At 55.4% G+C, this 23,546-nt stretch overlaps 1 protein-coding gene across 1 annotated transcript in view; it reads right to left on the bottom strand.

Moving 5' to 3' along the window:
* Positions 1 to 20,399, bottom strand: part of TRIOBP (TRIO and F-actin binding protein) — a 52,514-nt gene extending 32,115 nt beyond the window's left edge. The window contains exons 1-8 of the mRNA XM_078076598.1: positions 20,239 to 20,399; positions 15,899 to 16,038; positions 14,373 to 14,568; positions 13,183 to 13,351; positions 6,407 to 9,269; positions 2,324 to 2,438; positions 1,206 to 1,617; positions 472 to 1,175 (exon numbers count right to left, since the gene is read on the bottom strand). Coding sequence (XP_077932724.1) covers positions 472 to 1,175; positions 1,206 to 1,617; positions 2,324 to 2,438; positions 6,407 to 9,269; positions 13,183 to 13,351; positions 14,373 to 14,568; positions 15,899 to 16,038; positions 20,239 to 20,352 — 4,713 coding nt within the window. The 5' untranslated portion in view covers positions 20,353 to 20,399. The remainder of the gene's footprint in view (positions 1 to 471; positions 1,176 to 1,205; positions 1,618 to 2,323; positions 2,439 to 6,406; positions 9,270 to 13,182; positions 13,352 to 14,372; positions 14,569 to 15,898; positions 16,039 to 20,238) is intronic.
* Positions 20,400 to 23,546: the final 3,147 nt, after the last annotated feature.

Here is a 23,546-nt window from a genome sequence, read left to right as displayed (position 1 = left end):
ACCAGAGGCCACAGGAAGAGGACCTGCACAGCCGGGAAGGGGGAGTGCCCTGGGCAGAGCACCTTGCTTGAAGCCCCAGGGTGGTCTGCGCTGAGCCGTCCCACGGGATCCCTCACCCCCGCCCCAGCCCTCACTAGCTGTGTGATCTCAAGTAGCTTAACCTCTCTGTGCCTCAGGTTCCTGATCTGTGAATACACAGTGTCTTTCTCATCAGGTTGCTGTGGAGATTAAAGGAGGAAAATACCCAGAAATACCCAAACCAGGGCTTAGCGGGTAGTAAATGCTGGTCATCAAAAAGTGTGGGTCGCTATCACTGCTGCCCAGTTGGGTGGTTGGGAAAGTGTTGGTCAGGAGGGAGGATTAGGGCTGAGCCTTGGAGGGCGTGCAGGAGCCGAAGGGAGGCCTTTCTAAGGATCCTTGTCTGGGTGGGGCGGCTTTCCAGGCTGTCCCTTGCACGTGAGACAGACTTACCTCCCAGTCTGGCAAGCTGGGACCCTCTGCAGGGCTCCTGCTTCCCAGCGGGCCCAACTCCTCCAGACCAGCCTTAGCTGAGGTCTCTGGTCCACTCGTCACTTTGGTCTTTGGCCACTGGGTGGCGGTGCAGGCAGGGCTGGGCGTCTGGGCGGAGCTCTGGGGCCAGTGCCCAGCGCTCTGTCCATTGACCAGGGTGGACTCCTCCCAGCTGTCAGGCTGGCCCTGTCGCTCTAGCTCTGGGGCACCATTTGTGCCTGGGGAACACACCTCTGGCCCTGAAGCCGGGGCCGGGGTACCCCAGTGTCCTGCTGGGTCCTTGCGGGACAGCTGGGCCTGCAGGAGCTCGAGGAGGCCTTCCCAGTCCAACCTGGGAAGGTGGGAGGTGAGCGTCGACTCCTCCGTGCGGGCCCAGGCCCCCTCTCTGGGCGCCCTGAGAAGGCCCACGAGGTCCCTCCCGTCGAGCTCGCATCGCCTCTCAGGGCTGGGCAGGTGTGGGCACGTTCCCTCAGCCCCCCAGCCCATGATGGTGGGGGTCTCAGGCCTCTGGGATTTCAAGAACTCTGCTGGGCCTATCCTGGAGTTCTCTGGGGGGCTCCTAGGCTGGTGAGCACTGGGCAGGTCCTGCAGGCTGCCCCAACCTCTCTGAGCTGACCTGTCGGGGGACTCCCACAACCCATTACTGGGGGGCTCCTCCCAGGCCTCTGCCTGCGCCCTGTGGCCAGTGGGGCCACCCAGCTGCCCCCAGCTCTCCTCGGACTCCCTGAGAGGGCCCCTCCAAGTTCCCTCTGGGGCTTTGGCAACCCCCTGGTGGGGCTCCCCAAGTCCTTGCCAGCCCCCCAGGCCTGGGCCCTCCTGCAGGCTGCCGCACCCTCTCTCCAGATGTCTGTGAGGGCCCTGGGTTCCTGGAGGCTCCTCTGGACTCTGCCACCCCCCCAGAGGCTGTCTTGGGCCCTCCCGGCCACTTTCCAAAGGTCTCTCTGTCCGCCGCTCCCTCTCAGGGGTCCTGGCTGATGTCCTTGGGGGCAGCGAGGACCCCTGGAGCTGCCGGTCCCCTTCAGGCCACCTCTCGGGGCTCCTGGGATGAGGGGGCTCTGCTTGGCTCCTCTGGGCCGGTTCTGCCTGCTTCGCAAGGGGCTTGGTTACCTGAGGATGAGGTGAGGGGGTGGGTGAGGCTCCAGGACCCTGACTGGGTGGTCTCTCTCTAGGACAGAGATTGGCTTTTGCCAGGCCTGGGGAGAGGCAGGCTGTCTTCACAGCAGCCTGGATGACAACAAGCCACAAAGTACCTAGGGTCCCTGATTTCCCTCCCTGGCGGTGGGGGGCGGGGGTCAGCTCTTCCCTTTCACCCAGTCTCCTCACTTTCAGAAAGAGATCTTTAAAACGCTGCTTACTTTCCTGCCCCCCCACCCCCCGCCAAGATATTGATTCCAACCTGCGCTATCAGGTGCCGGAACTTCCACCACCAATACCCCACTCCACTGGGTCGGGCCTTGCTCTCTAAGAGTTTCTTTAAAAATACAAATGGCCACCCTGGAAGACATAGCCCTTAAAGCCGGAATGATGCATCTGGGGCTCTCCCTGAAAGCTTTTCAAGATAGCAGGTGCCTAATGAGGGAGAGTGACAACACGGAAGGGCTATCTACAAAGGACTAATGTGGGGTCCTTCTCAATTTTGCCCAGAGCTGCTGGCTCTTTGGGAGGGGGGAAGCTGGACGCCCATGATTGGGGCTTGGACCCTTTCATAAAGGACCTCCCTTCCCAAGACTGCTGCCTGGCACCTGGGGGAGGGGAGAAGCAGTGGCCCACCTCTCGGGGCTGCAGGGGCCCAGGGCAGACTGGCAGTGCTCACCTCCCTGCTGAGGGCAGGGCTGGACTGTCTTCGGAGAAGTTGGTTCTGACCTTGGCTGGGCCGCTGCGACCGCCCCTCGTCCCGGGCCTGGAAAGCCCCCGGTGCCTCGGACTTCCTATGAGCAAATGCAGCCGCCCCTCTGAGGGCCCTTGGGGCTGTCCCACTCCCAGCATCCCGGTTCCTCTACTCCCGCCCCAATGGGAGGAGATGTGGGAGACTGGGGGGCCCGCCATGAGCTTGTTGAAGGGCCCTAAGTAATGGATGATCCTCTCAGGTTCTCAGTTTCCCCTTCTGAAAAATGAGGATGGTCGACCACTCTAATCTGTCTACCTCAGGGGGCAATGAAGTGGGAAAAAGGGTAAGCACAGGATGGGGGGCTTAGCCTTGGCCTTGACTGCCTCCTGTCTCACTCAGTACTTCCTGTTTCTGACCACCACCCCACGAGTAGCCCACCACTCACCCCTAGACAAAGGTTAGACTGGACCTTGCGGGAATTAAGATTTATTGAGCACCTACTGTGTACCAGGCACTGGGCACACGTGATCGTAACAGCACACATTTATTGAGCACTTCCTATGTTCCAGGTGCCAAGCACTTGACCATCCCACTTTCTCTCACGCACCCCATGAGGTGGGGAGGGGAGATGCAGAGAGTTATGTACCCCCATATCCCATTCTTTCTGCCCTTTTCCTGCCTCATGGTGAGTTTGGGATTTCCCAGGCCCATCTTTCCTCCCCCTCGGTAACTAAGAGGGTTCCAGCACTTAGCCTTGAACACTCCAGGCCATCCTAGCTGTCAGTAAAAGAGCTCTGAGCAAGATCAGAAGGAAGAAAGATCCTCTACATTTCCAGAAAGGCCAATGTAAACTGTTCACGTAAATGTCACTTCTAAGACACCTGGACTCCAGGCATTGTTGCCACATCCAACAGAGATAACCTGTAAGCTGTAAAAAGTCCCTAGTTCCAGTTCATTGTCTTGCTTAACAATGGGTAGCTGTGGTTGTTAATATTTAACATGACATCTCTGTTGAAAGGTAGCAACCAGACAGAATCTGGGCACACCTCTCCCATCCCGTATGTAAGGGCATCAAAACCCAAGACTCAACAGCTCCACTGGATGTTTATTTCAACATCTACATCAACATGACTTCATCTAAATGGACAAAGGGAGCTGGGTCTCTAATGGCTGGACTGAACTGAGGGAGGCCTGAAAGAGACGACCCGGTGCCAAGCCCCAACTGAGCCAGCCAAAAGGGAAGAGGGATCTCTGCTCACCAGACCTGTGCTCTGCCTTCAGCCTGCCTCTCCCTTGGGAACTACACTGAAACTCCACAGAGGCTTTGGAGAGTAAAAGAATTATGAGTTTGGGCTTTGTTGCTGTTGTCTATGGCTTTTGCCAATGTCATTAGAATCCGACCCATAGAGTGCCTGGGTGGCTCAGTTGGTTAAGCATCTGACTTCGGCTCAGGTCATGATCTTGGGGTCCAGGGATCAAGCCCCGCATCAGGCTCTGCGCTCAGTGGGGAGTCTGCTTCTGCCTCTCCCTCTGCCTCTCCCCCTGCTCATGCTCGTTCTCTATCTCAAATAAATAAATAAAATCTTAAAAAAAAAAAACACCAGACCCATAAAGTAAGTCGAGTTTTTGTAGACTCACAGGAAGCCAAAGTTCTCTACCCCAGAGTTACTGTTTCTGAGTTTAAGTGCTGCCTGATCATTTTAATCTATCTGAGACAAGGAGGGTTCCTTGCTCTGTTAGATCTGAGGCCTCAGGGGGAGTTTTCCCCAGAACCAGGTGTTGGGGGCTCCACATAGTGAAAGCTCCAAATGACTAGGTTGGGGAGGATAACAGAGAAAACTACTCCTGGCTGCTGGCTCCTAGGCATCTAGAGGGGGAAGAATGAGGCTATCAAGCCAAAATGCCTAATGCTTTAATGGGATAGCCCTTTAAGAGAAATTTTCCAGGCTCAGTTAGACTATGCTTGGACAGAGTAGATGCTCAATAAATACATGTTGAATGAATATATGGAAGAAAATAAAAGCATGGCCCTCTAGCCACCCACTCGTAACTTTCAGTCTGTCCCTTACAGATATTTAAATAGTTTTAAAATTTCATCTTCAGACGACAAATGTTTTTCTATTTGGAAAAAGTGCCATACAAGAGAAAATAACTTACGTACTCAGTAGAGTTATAAAGTCTTGATTAATAGTAAATAGTCTACTTCACCAAAATGTAGACTTTAAATATATACAATTTTTTGTCTATCAATTATACTGCAATAAAGCTTTGAAAAGGTAAACAACTTCAAAGAGAGTAAAATAAAATGAATAGAAGTATCTATGGAAAAATAATTAAACGGTTAACAAGAGTATAAGCATATTCCTGACTTCTATTATAAACCTTTTCTCTCTCTCAAAGTTATCACCGTAAGGAAAAAAAGAAAAAGAAGAAAATATAACTCTGGTATAAAGACCTTTAGTGTCCCTGCTGAATTATCAGATAAAATCAAAGGTATGCAAACTGATACTGGACCAAAAATAGTAATAAAAAAGGCCAAAGACAAGGGGGTTTTTAGGGCAGTTAAATACTCTGCATGATAGCATAATGGTGGATACGTGCCATTATATGTTTGTCCAAACCCACAGAATGTACACCATCAGAAGGGAGCCCTGTTGTAAACTATGGACGGTGGGTAATAATGCCATGTCAATGTAGGTTCACAGTTTGTAACAAATGCTCCACTCTGGTGGGGGCTGTTGTAGTGGGGGGAGACTGTGTGTATAGGGCGGCTGAATGGGAAATCTCTGTACTTTCCGTTCAATTTTGCTATGAACCTAAAACTGCCCTAGAAAAATTAAAATGTGTGTTTTTTGTTTGTTTAAAGACCAAAGATAGAATTACAATAATGATGGAGACCCCAGGGGTTGTCACCTGGGTAGTAAATGGATAAAACTTACCGGAGAAGGAAATCTGAAGAGTAAGAGATAAGGTTTCTCAAGTAGATTCAAATCTAAGAGAAAATACTGCCCCAAGGAAAACAAAGAATTCTGGAATGCAAAATACTACCCAATCCCGGGGTGATGGAAAGTTTCTCAAATTAGGTTGTGGGTGGCTATACAACTCTATCTCAGTAAATACACTGTAATGTATTGAACTATACACTGTAAGTTTTGAGACTTCCAGACCTACTTTTTTGGGTTCTTTTAACCTTAACTAATGGTATTCCAGCCCCGGTCCTTGAAAACTCTGGGGCTGGAACTGCTGGAGAAAGAAATCTCGGCCAGATCGGGAGGAAATGTTTTCCCTCCCCGAGCTGTGCCAAAGCAGACGCTCTGGGTCATAAACTACCTGTGCGGCCCTACTGACCAAAGAGACTTGCGGGATACTTGGACTGGACTTTCGGCATTGTTGCCATGTCCCAGGACAGTGACATTTAACTTCTACAAAATTTGTAATTCTATAAGTTCTCTTATTTAAAATACGTGGCTTTGGCCATTCATTTTAAACTGACATCTCTGTTTTCTGAAATTCAAGGGGACCCGTGAGTTTTCTTGGTTAAAGTAGAAGAGAAAAAAAAAAAAAGAAAGAAAAGAATTTGAAAAAATTTTTTAAAAAGCAGAAAAGAATCATAGGTACTTTCTTTTCCCTCAGGTAAGAGGGAAAAAATAAATAAATAAACCTGTGATTCTGGATCAAAGAAAGGGTTTGAGAGTTTAACCTTATTTAATGTACTAACATTCTCCCCATTTTACAGATGAGGAAACTGAGGCTCAGGGAGGTTAAATCACTTTAGCAGGTCACACAGTCTGGGGAGTGGGTTTGACCCAAGATTTGAACCCAGCCCGCCTGACCCTGGTCTTTGCTCTTAACCACTAGGCTACACACAGTATCACTCGGTTGTCCAAAAAAACCTCCTAAAATGTGGAAACAGAGATGAAGTGACTCGCCCAAGGTCACACAGCCAGTCAGTGGCAGGGTGGGGGTCTGAACCCTTTCCATCTGCCAACCTAAGCCTGTGAACCTTCCACCTGTCCTGCAGCCGAGCCTCCTCCCCAGCCCACCTAGCTGGCCCCGCCCTGAGCTCACCTGCGCTCTTGCCCGAAGAGGCGCTCCACCTCCGCGCGGCCAGGGCTGCGGGTGCGGCCCCCGTTGCTGCACTGGGGCCCTGGCTCCCTCTGCGCCAGCCTCCTGGGCGGGGGCAGGTCAGCCAGCACGGTGTACTCCTCCCTCTCCAAGTTGTGCCTGGTCTCCCCAGGGACTGCTGAGCCCCGGGAGCCCCCCGAGCTGCCTGGCGGAGGTGAGGGTGCCAGGAGCGCTAGGTCACTGGGGGGGTGGCGGGGTGGGGAGGAGGCTCTAGGTGCATCCCGGTGCCCGATGCACACTTGGGGGGGCAGCATTGGGGAGCCATGCCGAGAGTCAGTGGAGGGGGCCAGGCTCTCCATACTAGTCCCTGGGGGATCTTGAAAGAAGAGGGAGGGCTCAGGGGCCTGGCGTGGTGGGGACGAGAAGGAGGGTGCATCCCGGTGCCCAATGCACACGGGGGTGGGCATGTGGGGGTGCTCGTGCAGAGAGTCTGTGGAGGGGACAAGGCTCTCAGTGCTGGCCCTGGGAAGATCCTGGAATAACAGGGAGGGCTCTGGGAGCTGGCGCGGTGGGGAGGAGGCCCTGGGTGCATCACGGTACCCAATACACACAGGTGGGGGGAACTGAGGAGGGTCATGCTGGGGGGACTGAGTCTCAGCATCTGATGTGTCTGGGAGGAAGGGGAAGGGGTCAAACTGGGTGTGGCGGGGGGGTGAGGAAGCCCGGGGGGCATCCCGGTGTCCAATGCACACGGCTGGAGGTATATAGGGGGGGTTGTGGTGGGGCGATTCACTCTCAGGTGCATGGGGGTCTGGGAAGAAGGGGAAGGGGTCATGTTGCAAATAGCGAGGAGGTGAGGAAGCTCGAGGGGCATCCCGATGCCCGATACACACAGAACATGGAGGCTGGGAGGGCTCAGAAGAGGTCTGGGGTGCCCCGCGGGTAGCAGGGAACAGAGGTGAAGAAGTCCGGGAGGCGCTGTGGGGGCCGGGGTTATGGGAGGAGGAAGCGGCCGGAGATGGTGAGTTGTGTCGAGTAGATCCGGAGGAGGAGAGAGGTGGGTCGCGCAGAGTTGGCCTAGTAGGAGATGAGGTCTGAGGAGTCCTGTCCCCTTGGGTTGGCCGAAGGGCAATGGAGGCCCAGGGAACCTCACTTTGCTTGGAGCGAGATGGGGAAGAGGTTCGGGGCCCTTCAGTCTGGGTTGGGCGGAGAGGAAAGGAGGCCCAGGGAATATCTTTGTTAGTACGATGGGGAGAAGAATTCCTGGGATTGTCCCGTTGTGTGCAGCATCGAGGGGAGGAAGTTCTAGGGTTGTTCCGTAGAGAGGAAGACTGTGGATTGTCTCGTTGAGTATAAGAGGTTCTAGGGTTATTCCATTGCGTACAAGAGGTTTTAGGGTTGTCCCGTTGGGTAGAAGAGGTTCTGGGGATGTTCTGTTGAATACAAGAAGCTCTGGGATTGTCCCGTTGGGTGGTTCTGTTGGGAGAGGGGGCTCTGGGATTGTCCCGCTGGGCACAGGATGTTCTGGAGTTGCCCCGTTGGATGGTTCTGTTGGGAGAGGGGGCTCTGGGATTGTCCCGTTGGGTGGTTCTGTTGGGAGAGGGGGCTCTGGGATTGTCCCGCTGGGCACAGGATGTTCTGGAGTTGTCCCGTTGGATGGTTCTGTTGGGAGAGGGGGCTCTGGGATTGTCCCGTTGGGTGGTTCTGTTGGGAGAGGGGGCTCTGGGATTGTCCCGCTGGGCACAGGATGTTCTGGAGTTGCCCCGTTGGATGGTTCTGTTGGGAGAGGGGGCTCTGGGATTGTCCCGTTGGGTGGTTCTGTTGGAAGAGGGGGCTCTGGGATTGTCCCGTTGGGTGGTTCTGTTGGAAGAGGGGGCTCTGGGATTGTCCCGCTGGGCACAGGATGTTCTGGAGTTGTCCCGTTGGGTGGTTCTGTTGGGAGAGGGGGCTCTGGGATTGTCCCGCTGGGCACAGGATGTTCTGGAGTTGTCCCGTTGGGTGGTTCTGTTGGGAGAGGGGGCTCTGGGATTGTCCCGTTGGGTGGTTCTGTTGGGAGAGGGGGCTCTGGGATTGTCCCGTTGGGTGGTTCTGTTGGGAGAGGGGACTCTGGGATTGTCCCGCTGGGCACAGGATGTTCTGGAGTTGCCCCGTTGGATGGTTCTGTTGGGAGAGGGGGCTCTGGGATTGTCCCGTTGGGTGGTTCTGTTGGAAGAGGGGGCTCTGGGATTGTCCTGTTGGGCACAGGATGTTCTGGAGATGTCCCGTTGGGTGGCTCTGTTGGGAGAGGGGGCTCTGGGATTGTCCAGTTGGGCACAGGATGTTCTAGGGTTGCTCCATTGGATGGTTCTGTTGGGAGAGGAGGCTCTGGGGTTGTCCCTCTGGGGAATACATGTGGGAAAAGAAGTCTGAGGGTTGTCCTGTTGGATAGAAGAGGTTCTAGAGTTGTCTTGTCGGGTGGCTCTGGTGGGAGAGGAAACTCGAGGACTGTTTCGTTGGACGAAGGAGGTTCTGGGGTTATCCCGTTGGGCGATTCTTGAGGGAGAGGATGCTCTGGGGGTGTTGTGCTGTGTGAGAGAGGTCCTGGGGATGTCCTGTTGGGTGGATGAGGTTCTGGGTTTGTCCCGTTGGGCGATCTGTGTGGGAGAGGAGGCTCGGGGGGTATCGAACTGTGTGGAAGCAGTCTGGGCAACATCCCTCTGGGCAGAACAATGAAGAGAGGAAGCCTGGGGGGTGGCACTGCGAGGTCCACCCTGCGGTGTCGCACAGGAAGCCAGGGTTAGTGCCAACCGGTGCCGCTCCAAGAAGTTCCCACTCTCTCCCCGGAGCTTCGCCCAGTGCTGTCCGGCACTTCGGCTCCCACTGGTGTCTGGAGAGAGGAGAGGCGGGTTCAAGGTAAGGGGAGGGGTCTCACACACAACCTCTCTTTGTCCCCTGGGACAGATGATTAAAGCAGAGCCCACAGCCCCTTCTTAGAGGACCCACTGTCCAGACCAAGTGAGTCCACCCTTCGGAGCGAGTTAGATCGGATGAGGCTTAAAAGGCCTCTCTCAAGCTGAGGCTGGGAACTTGACATTGAAACCCCAGCTCACTCAGTCACTGGAAGGTAGGCTCCAGAGCTGAAAGGGCACGTCGACTGGGGATCCCTGCACAAACTTGTAGGGAGCTCTTTCGACAATAGCCCACGGGACCCGAGAGAGGGAGAGGTGGGTCTGGGGGCAGCTACCTAGCAACTTCCCTTTCCCTGTTCTACCTCCTGCGAGTGGGTTCTGAGAACTTCCCCCATCTCTTCTAAGGAGGCTCTTTCACGTGTGATAGCTCTAGAAAGCTCCCATTCCTTATACCCAGAAAGGCTCCTACCCCGGATGCTCTCAGGGCTGCCCTGAGCCTGGCATGGACTTTTGTGAACCTGCAGCATGGGCCTCACCTGGGAGTTTGCTAGAAATGCAGACTCTCAGGGCCCCCCCTGGGCGCACTGCGAGAAATCTACATTTTAATAAGATTCCCAGGTGATTTGCATGCACATTATAGTCTAAGCAGCCCTGGTCCGAGAGATTAATGTAACTGCCCTAAACAGGGACCCCTTCACAACTCCCATTCCCAGGGAGGGACCACCATGACCTCAGTGTCACCCTCCAGCCCCCTCAGCCCTTGAGCACCCAGCATGTTGTGGCCCCCAGCTGTGTGTGTGTCCCCGGGCCGGAGCTTCAGGAGAGGAATAAAGGGTATGGTGGCTTCTGGAATGAGCCACCACTGCTTTCATTAAAGGCCATGCTTAAGGGGCGCCTGGGTGGCTCAGTCAGTTAAGCGTCTGCCTTTGGCTCAGGTCATGATCTCAGGGTCTTGGGATGGAGCCCCACATCCGACTCCCTGCTCAGTGGGGAGTCTGCCTCTACCATCCCCCCCCCCCAGCTTGTGCTAGCTCTCTCGAATGCTCACTTTCTCTCAAATAAATAAATAAAGTCTTAAAAAATAAAAGAAAAGAAAATAAAGGCCATGCTTAAGACGCCCTCCCCTCCTGCTTGGAAAGCTCTGTCTCCTCCAAACTTTCTGACCTGCTGGCCCTGAAGTCTGAATTTCCAGCACCTAGCAAGGGACCAGAACCAAGCACATAGCAGCACTTAATTTTTCATTGTTGTTGCCCAATGAACTGACGCCCCATGGCGTTCCAAATCTGCCGGCTTCTCTTATCCGCCTCCTCCCACCTCCCCCTCAGCCACCCACATCCCTCGCCTGGATGGTTGCAATAGCCCCCAGCCCCCACCCACATCCCTCGCCTGGATGGTTGCAATAGCCCCCAGCATGTGCACTGGGGGCCCCAGGTCATCATCCCATTCAGGGAGATCCTTTCCAAAAGCAAACCTGGCTAGATCACCCCTGCTTACACTCCATGCAGTGTGGGTCCTGGATGGGAGCGCAGGACCACAGAGGGACATTAGTGGGGAAAACGGATGAACCCAAATAAAGTGTATAGTTTAGACAGTGGTGCTATACCAATGTTAATTTCTTCATTTTGATAGCCGTACTTTGGTTTTGTAAGATGTCAACATTAGGCGAACTGGGCAAAGGGTATAATGGAAACTCTCTGGACTCTTTGCAACTCTGCTATAAATCTAAAATTATTTCAAAATAAAAGATGGCAAAAACATCAGGGGCTCCCAACTGCATTTGGGAGAAAATCCAGGGATTTCACGTGGCTGGCGAGGCTCTGGTCACCCCCACCAGACTCCCTGCTCCATTTGAGGAGGGGCCCCACCTTCTAGTTTTCCACTGTGTCTCCCCGGCTGAGGAAAGTGCTGAGCACACAGGAAGGGCTCGATCATACTGTGCTGCCCGCCTCCAGCTCCGAGCTCTGCTTCCCCCTTTGAGCACGGGTGCTGGCTGAGATGGCATTTGCCACCACTCCCGGTGCCTCATGGTGGGGTCCGTGCCCCCACCCCCAGCCCAGGCTTCTTCCTTGCCTGCCCATCTCGAGCATCCCTTTCGGCCTGGCCCCCCCAGGATCTGACCTCTCTCCCACAGCCCCCTAACGTGCACACAGGGCAGGCTCTACGTATGTCCTAGGGCACGGTGTCCTGTCCCTCGGCCGGCGGGGCTCTGTGCAGCCTGCCCCTTGGAGTGTGCTTTGCAAACTAGGAGGTGCCCAGAGCGTGATGTCAAGGGGTTCCTAACATCTCATCCTGGAGTTGGTTAACTCCTCCGGGGCCTCGGCTCCCTGTCTGCAGTGTGGGAGCCTGCCACCAAGTGGACAGTAGTGACTGCCTTCAATCAAGAAGGGCACAGAGTGAGCCTTCCCCCACTCCACTGCCCTGTGTGAGCAGCAAGAAAGCAGGTATTTAGTACAAAATCCCACCTGCCTATTAGGCCACTCTCACTCCGGGGAGGCATTTGGCTCCCTGCGTCCTCTGTGATACTACTTCCTGCCATGCACCCTCTTCCCGGGGCCTGAGAGGGCAAGGCAGTGCGGGTGGGGCGGCGATAAGATCTGATTCATGTTTTTGTTTGTTTTTTTTAGGGGGGGGAGCACACATGCCTGGGAGCAGGGGAAGGAGCAGAGGGAGAGAGAGAATCTCAAGCAGGCTCCACGCTCAGCGCGGAGCGCAATGCGGGGCTCGATCTCACGACCCTGAGATCATGACCTGCGCTGAAATCAAAAGTCAAATGCATAACCGACTGAGCCACCCAGGTGTCCCTCGTGTTTTTAAAGGTGGCTCCAGCTGCTGTGGGGAATGGACTGAGAGGGCCAGACAGAATCCGGAGGCTTGAAGGGGACTCTGGTGACAATCGCAGAGGGGGGCAGCAGTGGTTTGGCCAGGGAGTACTTGTACAGATGGCAAGAAGGGGCTAGATTTGAGGTGTGTTTTGCAGGTGGTGCTAACCACAACTGCTGACTGAATACAAAGGTGAAGAAACAGAGAAATCGGGAAAACACAAGATTGGGGGCCTGAGCCGTCAGAATGGTGGTGACATGGAACAGACTGCAGGAAAAACAGGCTTGAAGGGAGGGTCAGGGTGTGAGTGGCCCCCTACATCAGCCTCCTCTCTCCTCCCCCCGACTCCCGTGCTCCACATGCTCCCATCACCCATACCCGGCTCACATGCCAGCGAGGTGCTAACCAGGGTCATGGGCATCTGGGGGCGTGGCCTGCCCAGTGGCCTTTTCCCTTTCTCTGCAAACAATCCCCCTGATTTCCTGTGGGCAATCTCCTCCCCCACTCTCAGGCCATGAGGTGTGCACAGGGACCTGACCCCCTCCCTGATCACCAGGTTGGGCATGTGACCCACGTTGGGTCCCAGGGAAAACCCTATGGACAAGATTGTACCCTCTTTCCTGGGAGCTGATATGCAGGTGGGATACAGCCTGGGCCTGCTTCTGCTCATCATGCCACGACTGGGGGACGATCTGGCTGAGAATGAAGCCAGTGCAGAAGAAAACACAGTAGAAACCAGATTTCTAATACTATTTGAACATCTGGATCCAACCATACCTGAAGTCACAGCCGCCTAAACTTTTTACTTAGGTGAGTCATTTCATTTACATTCAGTTGGTTTCTGTCAATTGCAACCTGATCCTAACCAACCAGCTGTGAGATGATGTATTTAAAGTAGGTCGCATGGCACACCGTGGCCGCTCCATAATTACATGGGAACTGTACTGTTACTACTCAGGCCACCAAAGTAAGATGTGCCGGGGGACCCAGATGGCCAGTGAGATCTGGCCAGGCCCCGGGCCATCACCACACCTGTGGTCACAGCGACCAAGCTGGCCTAGCAGGACTCACCTTCCTTTCTCTGGCCTGCAGTATCCCCTCCCATGGGGGACCGGGTGAGGAGAGATGGAGCCCTTCGGGCACTGTCAGCTCTTGGCCCTTCCTGGGGCTTCCTCGGGATCATCATGGTGAGCTCGTCCCTGCTGGAGGCCTCCTCCCGCCTTTCAACAGTGTCCCAGTCCTGCCAGGGAAGGGAGGAGAAAGCATGGAGCCTCTAGGGCCTGTGCTCCCCGCATGAGATAGGTAGATAAAGGGAAGGCTCTGCCATTGAAGAGCACCTGGTATACACAGCACTGCGCCAGGCTCTTTGCAGACGTTAACTTAGCTAATCTTCAACCAACCCGTGAGGCAGGCATGTACGTCAGAGCTAAAAACTTGCCCTAAGTCACGCAGCTGGGAAATGGTTTAGGTGGGAGGGGACTTGAACCCAGGGCATTTGGACTCCCTGTGGTAGAAAGGCCCTGGCATGGCAGCCCCGGTCCCCAGAGACACCCCCAGGGTCCAGAGAGAAGTGGGTTCAAAGCCTTGCCCCTCCACTTCCCAGATACATGACCTCAGGTAAGTTGTTTCCCTTCTCTGAGCCTCAGTAGAATGGGGCCATAGAAGTCTCTACCTCAGAGGGGGTGGTGAGCCTTCTTGAGCCCACACCTGCAGTCCCATCACTTTCCCTCAGAGGTCTCACAGATAACCTGCCTCTCCTGCCCTGTGACAGCCCTTTGAGGGGTGAATACCCCAGGAAGTTCCCGAGTCTTCTCTTCTCCCGGCCAAATGGCCCCCAGCCCTTGCCTGGGCTCCCCACCCTGCTCCCTCTCCTCTGTCCTTCAGAGATCTATGCCAGGGCTGGTCATGGAGCTCAGAGGTGTGTGACCAGGACAGGGCCCAGAACCAGTCCCATCCTTGCTCCAGAGAGCATGCCCAACATCCCGGCCCTCTGTGACCTGAGAGTATTGGGCAGCCTGACCCCATTGGTGATTCACCTGGAACTTCCTGTCAATTGACACTCCTTCCGTCTTTTCACGGAAGAGACCCCTGCCCCTCCCAGGCGGTTGGTCCGGGCGGCCCAAGGTGCCGGCTAAGTCTCCAGAGGGCCCTGGCCCAGTTCCCTGGTGTAAGAGGCTCAACCCTTGTCTGGAGGTTTGGGGGGGACCCGAGGGGTGGCACAGAGGGACGATCTTGCCCCCGGCCGTCCCTCCCCAGCTCACCACGGAGGACGAGTCGCTGGTATCATCAGGGGTGTTGCAGTCAGGGCTGGAGCTGGTGCCAGACTCAGGGCCTTCGTCGAAGCTGCCTCCCAGGGAGGAGGCCAGACCCCCCAGATAGGGCACTGTCTCCGGCTCCTGGCTCCTGTGTCCAGGGGCAGCTGTGGGCGCCTCTGAGGAGGACCCTGCTGACCGGCCCCTGGGAGAAGAGACAGACCTATGACTTCTTCCCCAAAAAGTCATGGGAACTAGGGAGTAGTACCCCACCCAGGTACACACACACCTCACACTAGAGCAAAGGAGGGAGTGAACACCTGTGCTGGGCTCTTCACATGGACTGCCTCATTTGGCTACAACAGTCTCCCTTTGAAATGTGTTTCGTGATTCCCATTTTACAGATGAAGACACTGAGGCTCAGAGAGCTCAAGGGACTGGCCAAGGTCACAGAGCCAGGAAGGGGGACAGCTGCATTGTGAACCATGCCTGTGACCCCAGCACCAATCCTCTGTCACTGGAGCAGGAGTGGGACCTCCAAGCTCAGTAAAACTGACATGACAGGTGTACTGGGCTGAAGGGGGGCTTCAAGAGGTAGCAGGGCTCCAGGGATAGTGACAAGGTCACCAGTCTGGATGCCAAGGGAGGGAGTAGCAGAGAAAGCCCTGCTTTAGACAAGCCAGTCCAGATAGCCAGAGGCCCAAGTAGGCTTATAGATGGCAGTGTCCCCAAAGAGTGACCCACAGATGGACCTACAAGATGGGAAGGGATGACAGCCCCGAAAAAGGTCTGTGGTCACATGAGTTTGGGACGTACCACATACTTCTACCACCCTACCCAAAAGCACAAGGCCTGCTAGCAAACTGAATTTTCTGACAAGTCTTGCAAGACAGATATTCAAATCTGTTTACCCTGGACTTTCTGAAACATACTTGGTGGCACAGCTGGTTTTGGTTTTTTTAAGTACTACCTGTCTGTGAGGCGTACATGTTCCCAAAGCAAAGCTGATTTGATTCAATTCCTCTTATTTTTTAAACAGGGAAACTGAGGCATAAAGGAGGGAATGACTTGTTTCCTTAGCCCATCGGGGGTGGAACAGAGGCTGGAACCCAGGTTTCTGGGCCCTCGGCCTTGCCCTCCCAAGGCACCATGGCCTCAGAGAGGGACTTCAGTTCAGCTCAGGCCTGGGGGTGGAGGGAACCCCAGAGCCTGGAGCAGCACATGGTCAGGTAGGTGGGTGGTCACAGGTGCCCACCTGTTTAATCTTTCAAAGCTGTGCCAAGGAAATGTGAGCAGGCTGGGGGCCATGCCCCCTGCAGGGTGGGTGCATAGCTGCTCCTCACCCAGGAGCAAACTGAGCTAGGGCCCAAGGAACATGCCCACTGCTGGCCTATGCCCAGGCCGTGTGACCTGCCCACGTGACCCATGCCCGCAGCCAGCAGACAGATCCTGCCATCGTGAAGGGGTGCAGGGTGGGGTGGGTGAGGGCATCCTCCCCTAGGGAGCCCCTCCCCGAGCCCTGGGGCTCTACCCACCTCTCAGGCCCTGGTCCAAGGCCCGGGCCCACCACGGACTGGCAGCCAGAGGTCGAGGAACGGGGAGGGTCCTCAGAGGCAGGCGGGCGGCGTGGCAGGTCGCAGTAAGGCACCCCAGCACTTGGAGGGCTCCCCGGCTCCTGGGGCAGAGTAGGAGAGAGGAGGCAGCTCCTGGCCCACGTGGGGGTTCCCCTCCCCCTGCGCAGCCCCTCCCCGCACCAGGCAGTGTAGCTGAGCGTCCGGGCATCTCCTCCTGGGATCTCAGGCTTCTCAAGGAGAGCTGTCCATCAGGCGGGCAGCGTCTCTGGGGAGCCAAGCGGGGGGCTGGCAGAGGGGCAGGGTGTGTGCAAGCACACGTGTATGTATAGGTCTGTGTGTGCATGAAGGCCTGTGTGTGCAAGCGTGCGCCGGCGCGCGTGTCTGCAAGGTCGGGGCAGGGGGACACTAATGCACAAGTTTGCATCAGCGCATGTGAGTTTAGCTGTACATGTGTGTGGGCGCATGTGCGTGTGCGCTGGAGGCTGTGAAGGGAACAGAAGGGCCCAAACGGGTCTCCTGTAGCTGGAGAACAAGGTCAAGGGCGGAGGGTGAGGAGGAGGGACCCAGCCCACCTGGAGAGTGAAGGACATGGTCTGCGGGAGGAGGAGGAAGTCTGAGGGGACGGAAAGCGAGACCTGGGGGGAAGGAGCGAGGGGAGATTTGCCCTGCTGCAGGGGGGGCACAGGGGGCTGGCGGGGGGGCAGGAAGGTCCAGGGCCCGGGGTGGGGGTGGGGCTGGGGCCCTGGGCCCGCAGCCTTCTCTCCCCCGCCCGCTCGGCCAGGCCACACCTGCGGAGGCTGGAGCCGGGCTCACCCGGGGGGATCGGCGGCGGCTCAGCTCCGGGAAGGCCCCCCCATTCCTCCCCTCCTCGCCGGGGCGGCCGGCCCTCCCTGGTGGTGGGAGCCGGCGGCCGACACACCCTGCACCCCGCCTCCTCTCAGGTTACCTGGCCGGCGGGCTCCGGCGGTGGCGGCTGGCGGCTGTCAGCACCCTCGTCCCCGGGGGGCTCCGGCTCAGGCCCCCACGCTGCCGCCCTCCCAGGCCCCGACTCTGGGCCGTGGCGGCGGCGGCCGAGGCGGCGGAAACCTTAGAGGGGCCGGCTGCGAGCAGGGGCCCCTCATTACTCTTTCATAAGCCGGGGCCCAGCCAAGAACAATGAGGGACATGAAACCGCAGGAACCTGATCCCCGCCGCTCACCTGAGAGCCGGGCAGGGAGGGGGGAGGCTGGGCGCCGGCTCCCCGGGGACCCCAGAGCTCAGCGCCCAGGGCTGAGGCCACAGCCCGGCCACGCTGCAGGGTGGGCACCCGCGCGGACGCCAAGAAAGCCACGGAGAGCGGGCCCTGGGCAGTGCCAAGGAGCGGGGCCAGGGTGTGCGCAGGGCCATCCAAGCCAGAGGAGGCCCATGTGGGTTCAGTGTCGCCCCCTGCCCTGGAGCCAGATTCTGATCAGAACTCGACAGCGGGAGGTGTCAGATCCACAGCCCAGCCTGGCGCCTTGGCCGCCCTGGGGACCTTGCCACATGAATGAGGAGGGTGCAGTGGGGTGGGTACCACCAAGGGGTCCAGCCCAGCTGGGCCCAAGCAGGACCCCCAGCCTGTCACGGCACCTCCTCCCTGCTTTCACCCCAAGCCCCCATCACTGCCCACTGCCCGCCTGAGCAGGCCCCGAAGTCAGTCCCTGGCTCTGATTTCCCGTCTGGCGGGTCAGCACGGGCTCTGGCCTCAGACAGACATCAGGCCCAGTCCTGGCACCTCCACTTCCTAGCTGGGTGACCTCAGCCCAGTGGTTTCCCTCTCTGAACCTGGTATTCTCATCTACAAAACTGGGATGATAAGAACATGCACCTCCTAGGGATGTTAGGACAATTAAATGGGTCAATATTTGTAAAGGGCTTAGAAAAGTGCCTGGTCTGCACATCTTCAATATAATAAATAATGTAAAAACATTAAATAGAATTTTATTAGTGTTAAATCAATAGAACGTTAAATACATTTAAGAATAAATACATTGAAGGGCGCTTGGGTGGCTCAGTTGGTTAAGCGACTGCCTTTGGCTCAGGTCATGATCCTAGAGTCCCGGGATCGAGTCCCACATCGGGCTCCCTGCTCCGCGGGGAGTCTGCTTCTCCCTCTGACCCTCCCCTCTCCCATGCTCTCTCTCTCTCTTTCATTCTCTCTCTCTCTCTCAAGTAAATAAATAAAAATTAAAAAAAAAGACACATATTAAAAAATAAATAAATAAATAAATAAATAAATAAATAAATAAATACATTGAAAGGGCGCCTGGACGGTTCAGTCCGCTGAGCATCCAACTCTTGGTTTCAGCTCAGGTCATGATCTCAGGGTCCTGGGATCGAACCCCCAGAAGAACCCCACGACAAGCCCTGCATCAGGCTTCCTGCTCAGTGGGGAGTCTGCTTGGGATTCTCTCTCTCCCTCTGCCCCTCCCCCAGCTCATGCTCTCTCTCTCTCTCTCTCTCAAATTAATAAATAAATCTTAAAATAAATAAATAAATAAATAAATACATTGAACAGGGATGTGTGGTGCCTGGCAGACAGCAGGACCCTCCCACGTAGCCCGTCCTCCCTCTGCAGATCCTGGCTGTGACCTGGCCCAGGCCTCCTGATTTCCAGGGATAACCACCTGCCCCCCCGGCCTGTGGGAGGCTCAGCTGAGAACAGAGCAGGGATGCATCCAGCACCCAAGCTCCTAGGGGAGCTAGAGTAAGGCTCAGGGAGAGGGTTGCCCGGGACCTGGGGTCACATCTGTACCTTCCTGGGTAGCATAACGCCTGGCACATTTCAGGCACCTGTTCCTTATGAGTGAACACATGAGCTGGCCTAAGGGCTCAGCCCGGAAGTGGCTGGACTGACACTAGAACTGAGACCTGTCTGAATCCAAGTTTCTCCTCCTGTTCCACACTTGCCATCTCCCCACCCACTGCGGAAGGCCATGGGCATCAGAGACAGACTCGCGGGGCTTTTGGGTGTGTTCCCTGAACTTGGGGCTGAGCGTAGAGAGCTATTCTTGGAAGTATCAGGACAGGTAGAAAATTCTCTCCCAGGTTTATTTTTTGGCTCAGGAAGGACGAAGAGAGGAAACTAACGTGTATTGAATTAGCCACATGTCCTTGGACTAAACGGTGCCAGATGCCCTGAGTGAGAAGGCCCTGTTGCCCCACTTCCCCCATTAGGAGAGTGAAGCCAGAGAGGGTAAGACCCCAGGTCACATGGCCGGTAAATGGCAAACCTAGGATTGGGACTCTGGCTTGCCTGGCTCCGAAGCTGAACAGTAACTCCCTTAGGAAGGCCACCTCGTGGAGTCTAACGCCCCGCATGGAGCTGGATGCCAGGCTCAGGAGGAGCCTCAGGACCCGCTGGGAATGACAGAGCCATGGGGGACAGGGCGGGGGAGGGTCAAGCCCGGAGGGGTCCATGGAGATTCACGGTCCCATGCTTCTCGTAGCTTCTGTACCGGGAGCTCTGGATTTACACGGAGCGGGGCTTGGCATAAGACCACGAGGATGGCAAAGTGAGAAAACACCTCCCCTTTCTCTCCTTCAATACCTCTAGGGAGAGTCTCCAATAGGAGCTAGGATGCCTTTAAAGCCTCCCTAACACCTGCCAATCTCTCTTTTTAAAGAGACACAGCAAGACTTGGGCTCAGAGCCTTCAGCTGACAACACTCTAGTGAGAATTTAATGACATTTCTGATTTTCTTCCTTTTCTTTCTACCTTTTTAACCTTCTATATAAAGGATATGATCCTAGTGTCCCATTTGTGGTGATGCTATAAAGTTTTGTTTTAGTATAAATTTTAAAAAGGGTGTTTATTTAGGGGCACCTGGGTGGCTCAGTCGTTAAGCGTCTGCCTTCAGCTCGGTCATGATCCCAGGGTCCTGGGATCGAGCCCTGCATCGGGCTCCCTGCTCAGCGGGAAGCCTGCTTCTCCCTCTCCCACTCCCCCTGCTTGTGTTCCCTCTTTCACTGTGTCTCTCTCTGTCAAATAAATAAATAAAATCTTTAAAAAAAAAAGAAAAGTGTGTTTATTTAAAGCATAATAAAATAAGTACTAAATGACATGAGGCCATGGCAAAAAATCATAAAAGCAGGAGAATGACTTGTATTTGGGAAACATAACGTGGTCCCATCAGCTCATTGTACAGATGGGAGAACCTCTGCTCTGCCCAGGAGGAAGGCCGGTGTTTGGGTTTGGCCACAAGTTAGTGGCCCACCAGGCGCAGCCCGTCCTGAACACCCCCATCCCAAACCACCACAACCACTCAGGGAAGCTGGCCTACCTGGTGCCTTGGTCTGTGGGCCTCCTCAGGGTGGAAGCAATTTTGACAGCAGCTCTGGGCAAGCACGTTGGCCTCAAAGTATTCACACGGGGCATTCCCAGCCACCTCGTCCATATTGGTTGAGTGAGGCCAAAGTAGCTCCTGCGATCCTATGGTGGGGCCTGGGAAGAATGCGGGGGAGGCAAGGACCAGGTAACTGGCTGGCAGCCCACCGGAACCCAGCCTTAGCTCCCCCCAGACAGATAAGGACTAAGGAAATGAGGTTATCCATCCATTCATTTAGCTGTTCATTTACTCACTCGGTAAACACTCAGTAAGCACCTACTAAGCACCAGGCACTCTGCCAAGCATTTGACATGTGATTTCTAGTCATCACTGCAGTGCTGCTCAAAGTGTGTTCCAAGGACGCTGCATTAGACTCAGCTGAGCTGCTCCTAAAACGCTTGTTCCTAGATCACCTGGCGGGCTCAGTCGGTGGAGCATGCGACTCTTGATCTTGGGGTTGTGAGTCTGAGCCCTACGTTGGGCCAAGAGATTACTTTAAAAAATAAAAACAAAAACATATTCCCAGTTCCCTCCCCATATCCACCCAGTGAGAATCTCTTGGAGGTGAGGCCTGGGGTTGCTCATTTTCAACAAATTTCCCGGGTGAGGCAATGCACCCCAAAGTTTGAGTACCCTGGCCTCACAGTTACCCCACATTGTAGATAAAGCAATGCCAATTTCAGACAAGGCAACTAAGGCTCACCTAGGGCCCACACCTTGCTCTAGGTCCCAGGAGCTGAACTGAATTCCAGCCCAGGTCTGTGTCCCTCCCCACCCTCTTGGAGGTGGAAGTGAGGGGCCCTGGATCACACTGCCAATTCACACAGGTTCCTTGGGCAACGCTGGGAGTGAAGCAAAAGCCAGCAGGTATTTTCAGAGTTGAGGACAAAGTCACACAGCCAGGATGCAGTGCGGTTTAGCCAAAAAAGAAGTCCCGGCGCTCTGACTTGAGCACAGGGCCCTCCCATCTGGGTGAGGCCACTGAGGGCTCTGGCGCCATGTCTGGGGACGGGGGAGAGGGGGCAGACCCCAACAAAAGAGTGACTTGAAGATGCCTTCCTCGCTCACAGAGAGCCCCAGGAGGAGAGTGGCGCAGAAGATGAACCCATATCCCCAAACCCCATGCACCTTGCGGTGCCCCCAGGTCGCCTGCCCATACACCGGTCCTCACCTGGTGAGTTTCCTCTAAAGCATAGCGGGACATAAGGCCTTTGTGGCCCAATCTCAGCTGAGACCTGGGGAATTTCACATCCTCCCCTGGGGCAGCCAGGGCGAAGGTTCCTGGCTTCTCCACCATCAGACCTGGGGACGTGGCAGGAGCCGGCGTGTGTGTGAGGGGGGTAGTCACTGGCCCCTCAGCCTCCCTGGGCTGTCATCTCCCCGCGACGTCCCCTGCCCCAGTGGTGGAGGGGGCGCGCACCGGTCCCGCCCAGCTTGGGCGGTTCTTTCCTGGTCTGACCACATAAAGGAGCATCGCCTGAGACAAGAGAAGGCGGCTCACTTCCCTGGGGGCGGCTGGGGGCTCTATTCCACGTGCCCCTCACTGCTCCCGCTTCCTCCTCTTCCTTAATCCCCAACCAATTGGCAGAATCCTCTGAAATGCACATTAGGTGTGGCTGTAACAATGAAAAACCTTCGGCGGACACTCATGCCCCACCCGGAGAATGGACTCCTGGACCTCTCCGGCGGGTCAGCCAGTCCCTCTCCGTATGCCTCGCCCCTCTCCCTTACCCCAGTAGCGTCCTCTCCCCGCCCCCGTCCCCCCTTTCCGCTGCGCAGTGCTACTGACCTCGGCTCGGGTTTCCACGCACAGGGGGTGCCGGGGTGGGATGCCGGGGTCACAGCTTCTATTTTAACAATGAATCAGAACGTTGCCCGGGAGGTGGACGAAGACCACTCCCCTGCCGCTCTTGCATAGGCTCGCTCTAGGCGCTTCATTTACATAAAGGCTGTGGGATTGGACAACCCGAGGGCAAGGGGCGGGGCGGAGGCGGGCGGCGCCCAGATGCCTCTGAGCGCGGGACCAGCCGCACGTTTAGCCTGAGCCGCTGCTGGGTCTGGGTTTCCAGGAGGCCCTTCAGAGAGCTGGCACTGACGGGCCTGGCTCCCTCTGATGTCTTTCCCGCCGGTGCATTCTCGCAGCACTTCCCTGCACTGGCCTTGCTCCAGATGTTGGGCTAGCGACTTAAATTCTCTATGCCTCAGTTTTCTTATCTGTAAAATGGGAAGAGTAGTAGTACCTGTGGGGATCAAATGAAATGCCCGGGGGTTTTCAGCCTCCATTTGCTCGCTTCCACTGATGCAGAACTCACTCACAAAATGCATAGCTCTCTTTCTCTTTTTTTTAATCTGCACCCTTTTTAAGCTAACATTTATTCTGCACTATGTACCAGCTCCTATTCTAAAATCTTTTTTTTTTTTTTTAAAGATTTTATTTATTTATTTGAGAGAGAGAATGAGATAGAGAGAGAGAGAGCATGAGAGGGGGAGGGTCAGAGGGAGAAGCAGACTCCCTGCTCAGCAGGGAGCCCGATGCGGGACTCGATCCCGGGACTCCAGGATCATGACCTGAGCCGAAGGCAGTCGCTTAACCAACTGAGCCACCCAGGCGCCCCTCCTATTCTAAAATCTTTACATTCATTAGGATACAGTAACCCAAAGGGTTAAGTACCAAGATCCTCATTTCACAGCAACTAAGGACAATTAACCTGCCAGGGTCTCACAGCTAGTAAGAGGCAGAGCCGAGACTAAAGCCCTGGTGTGGCTGACTCTACTATAGCACCACAGAGCCATTAGTCTTCATTCACTAATTCATGCAGACGTTCACATGGATCTCTGCTGGGCACTGGGGAGATGGTAACGTGAATAAATTGTGCCTCCTTCTGAGTTGAGAAGCCCATTGACCAGTGGAAGAGATAGCCCCTAAAGAGGTCATCCTGGCCCAGGAGGGAATGGGTGAAGACACAGTTTGGTAACAAGAATAATGAGCTTTCAGCTTGATCCCAGTTACTGTGAGCAGAACAGGAAGTAGTGAGACAGAGGTTCGGTATCTGGCTCTAGCACCTCTTGGCTGTGTGATCTTGAGAAAGTTACTTGACCTGTCTGAGCCTGGTGTGGGTTAGACATTTGGTTTGAGTTTGAGGGTCAGGACATGGCTGGGGCCCTTTAGCCCCATCCCCCCACCCTCTCAACCCCCCCTCCCAATCAGTAAAACCTGTAGCTAACTCAGGGTGGTGTCCCTGACAATTCAGTTCTTTAAATAC

The sequence above is a fragment of the Halichoerus grypus genome, chromosome 6, assembly GCF_964656455.1.
Source record: "Halichoerus grypus chromosome 6, mHalGry1.hap1.1, whole genome shotgun sequence".
In the NCBI taxonomy this organism is placed as follows: domain Eukaryota; kingdom Metazoa; phylum Chordata; class Mammalia; order Carnivora; family Phocidae; genus Halichoerus; species Halichoerus grypus.
This window is presented reverse-complemented; position numbering and strand designations above follow the sequence as displayed.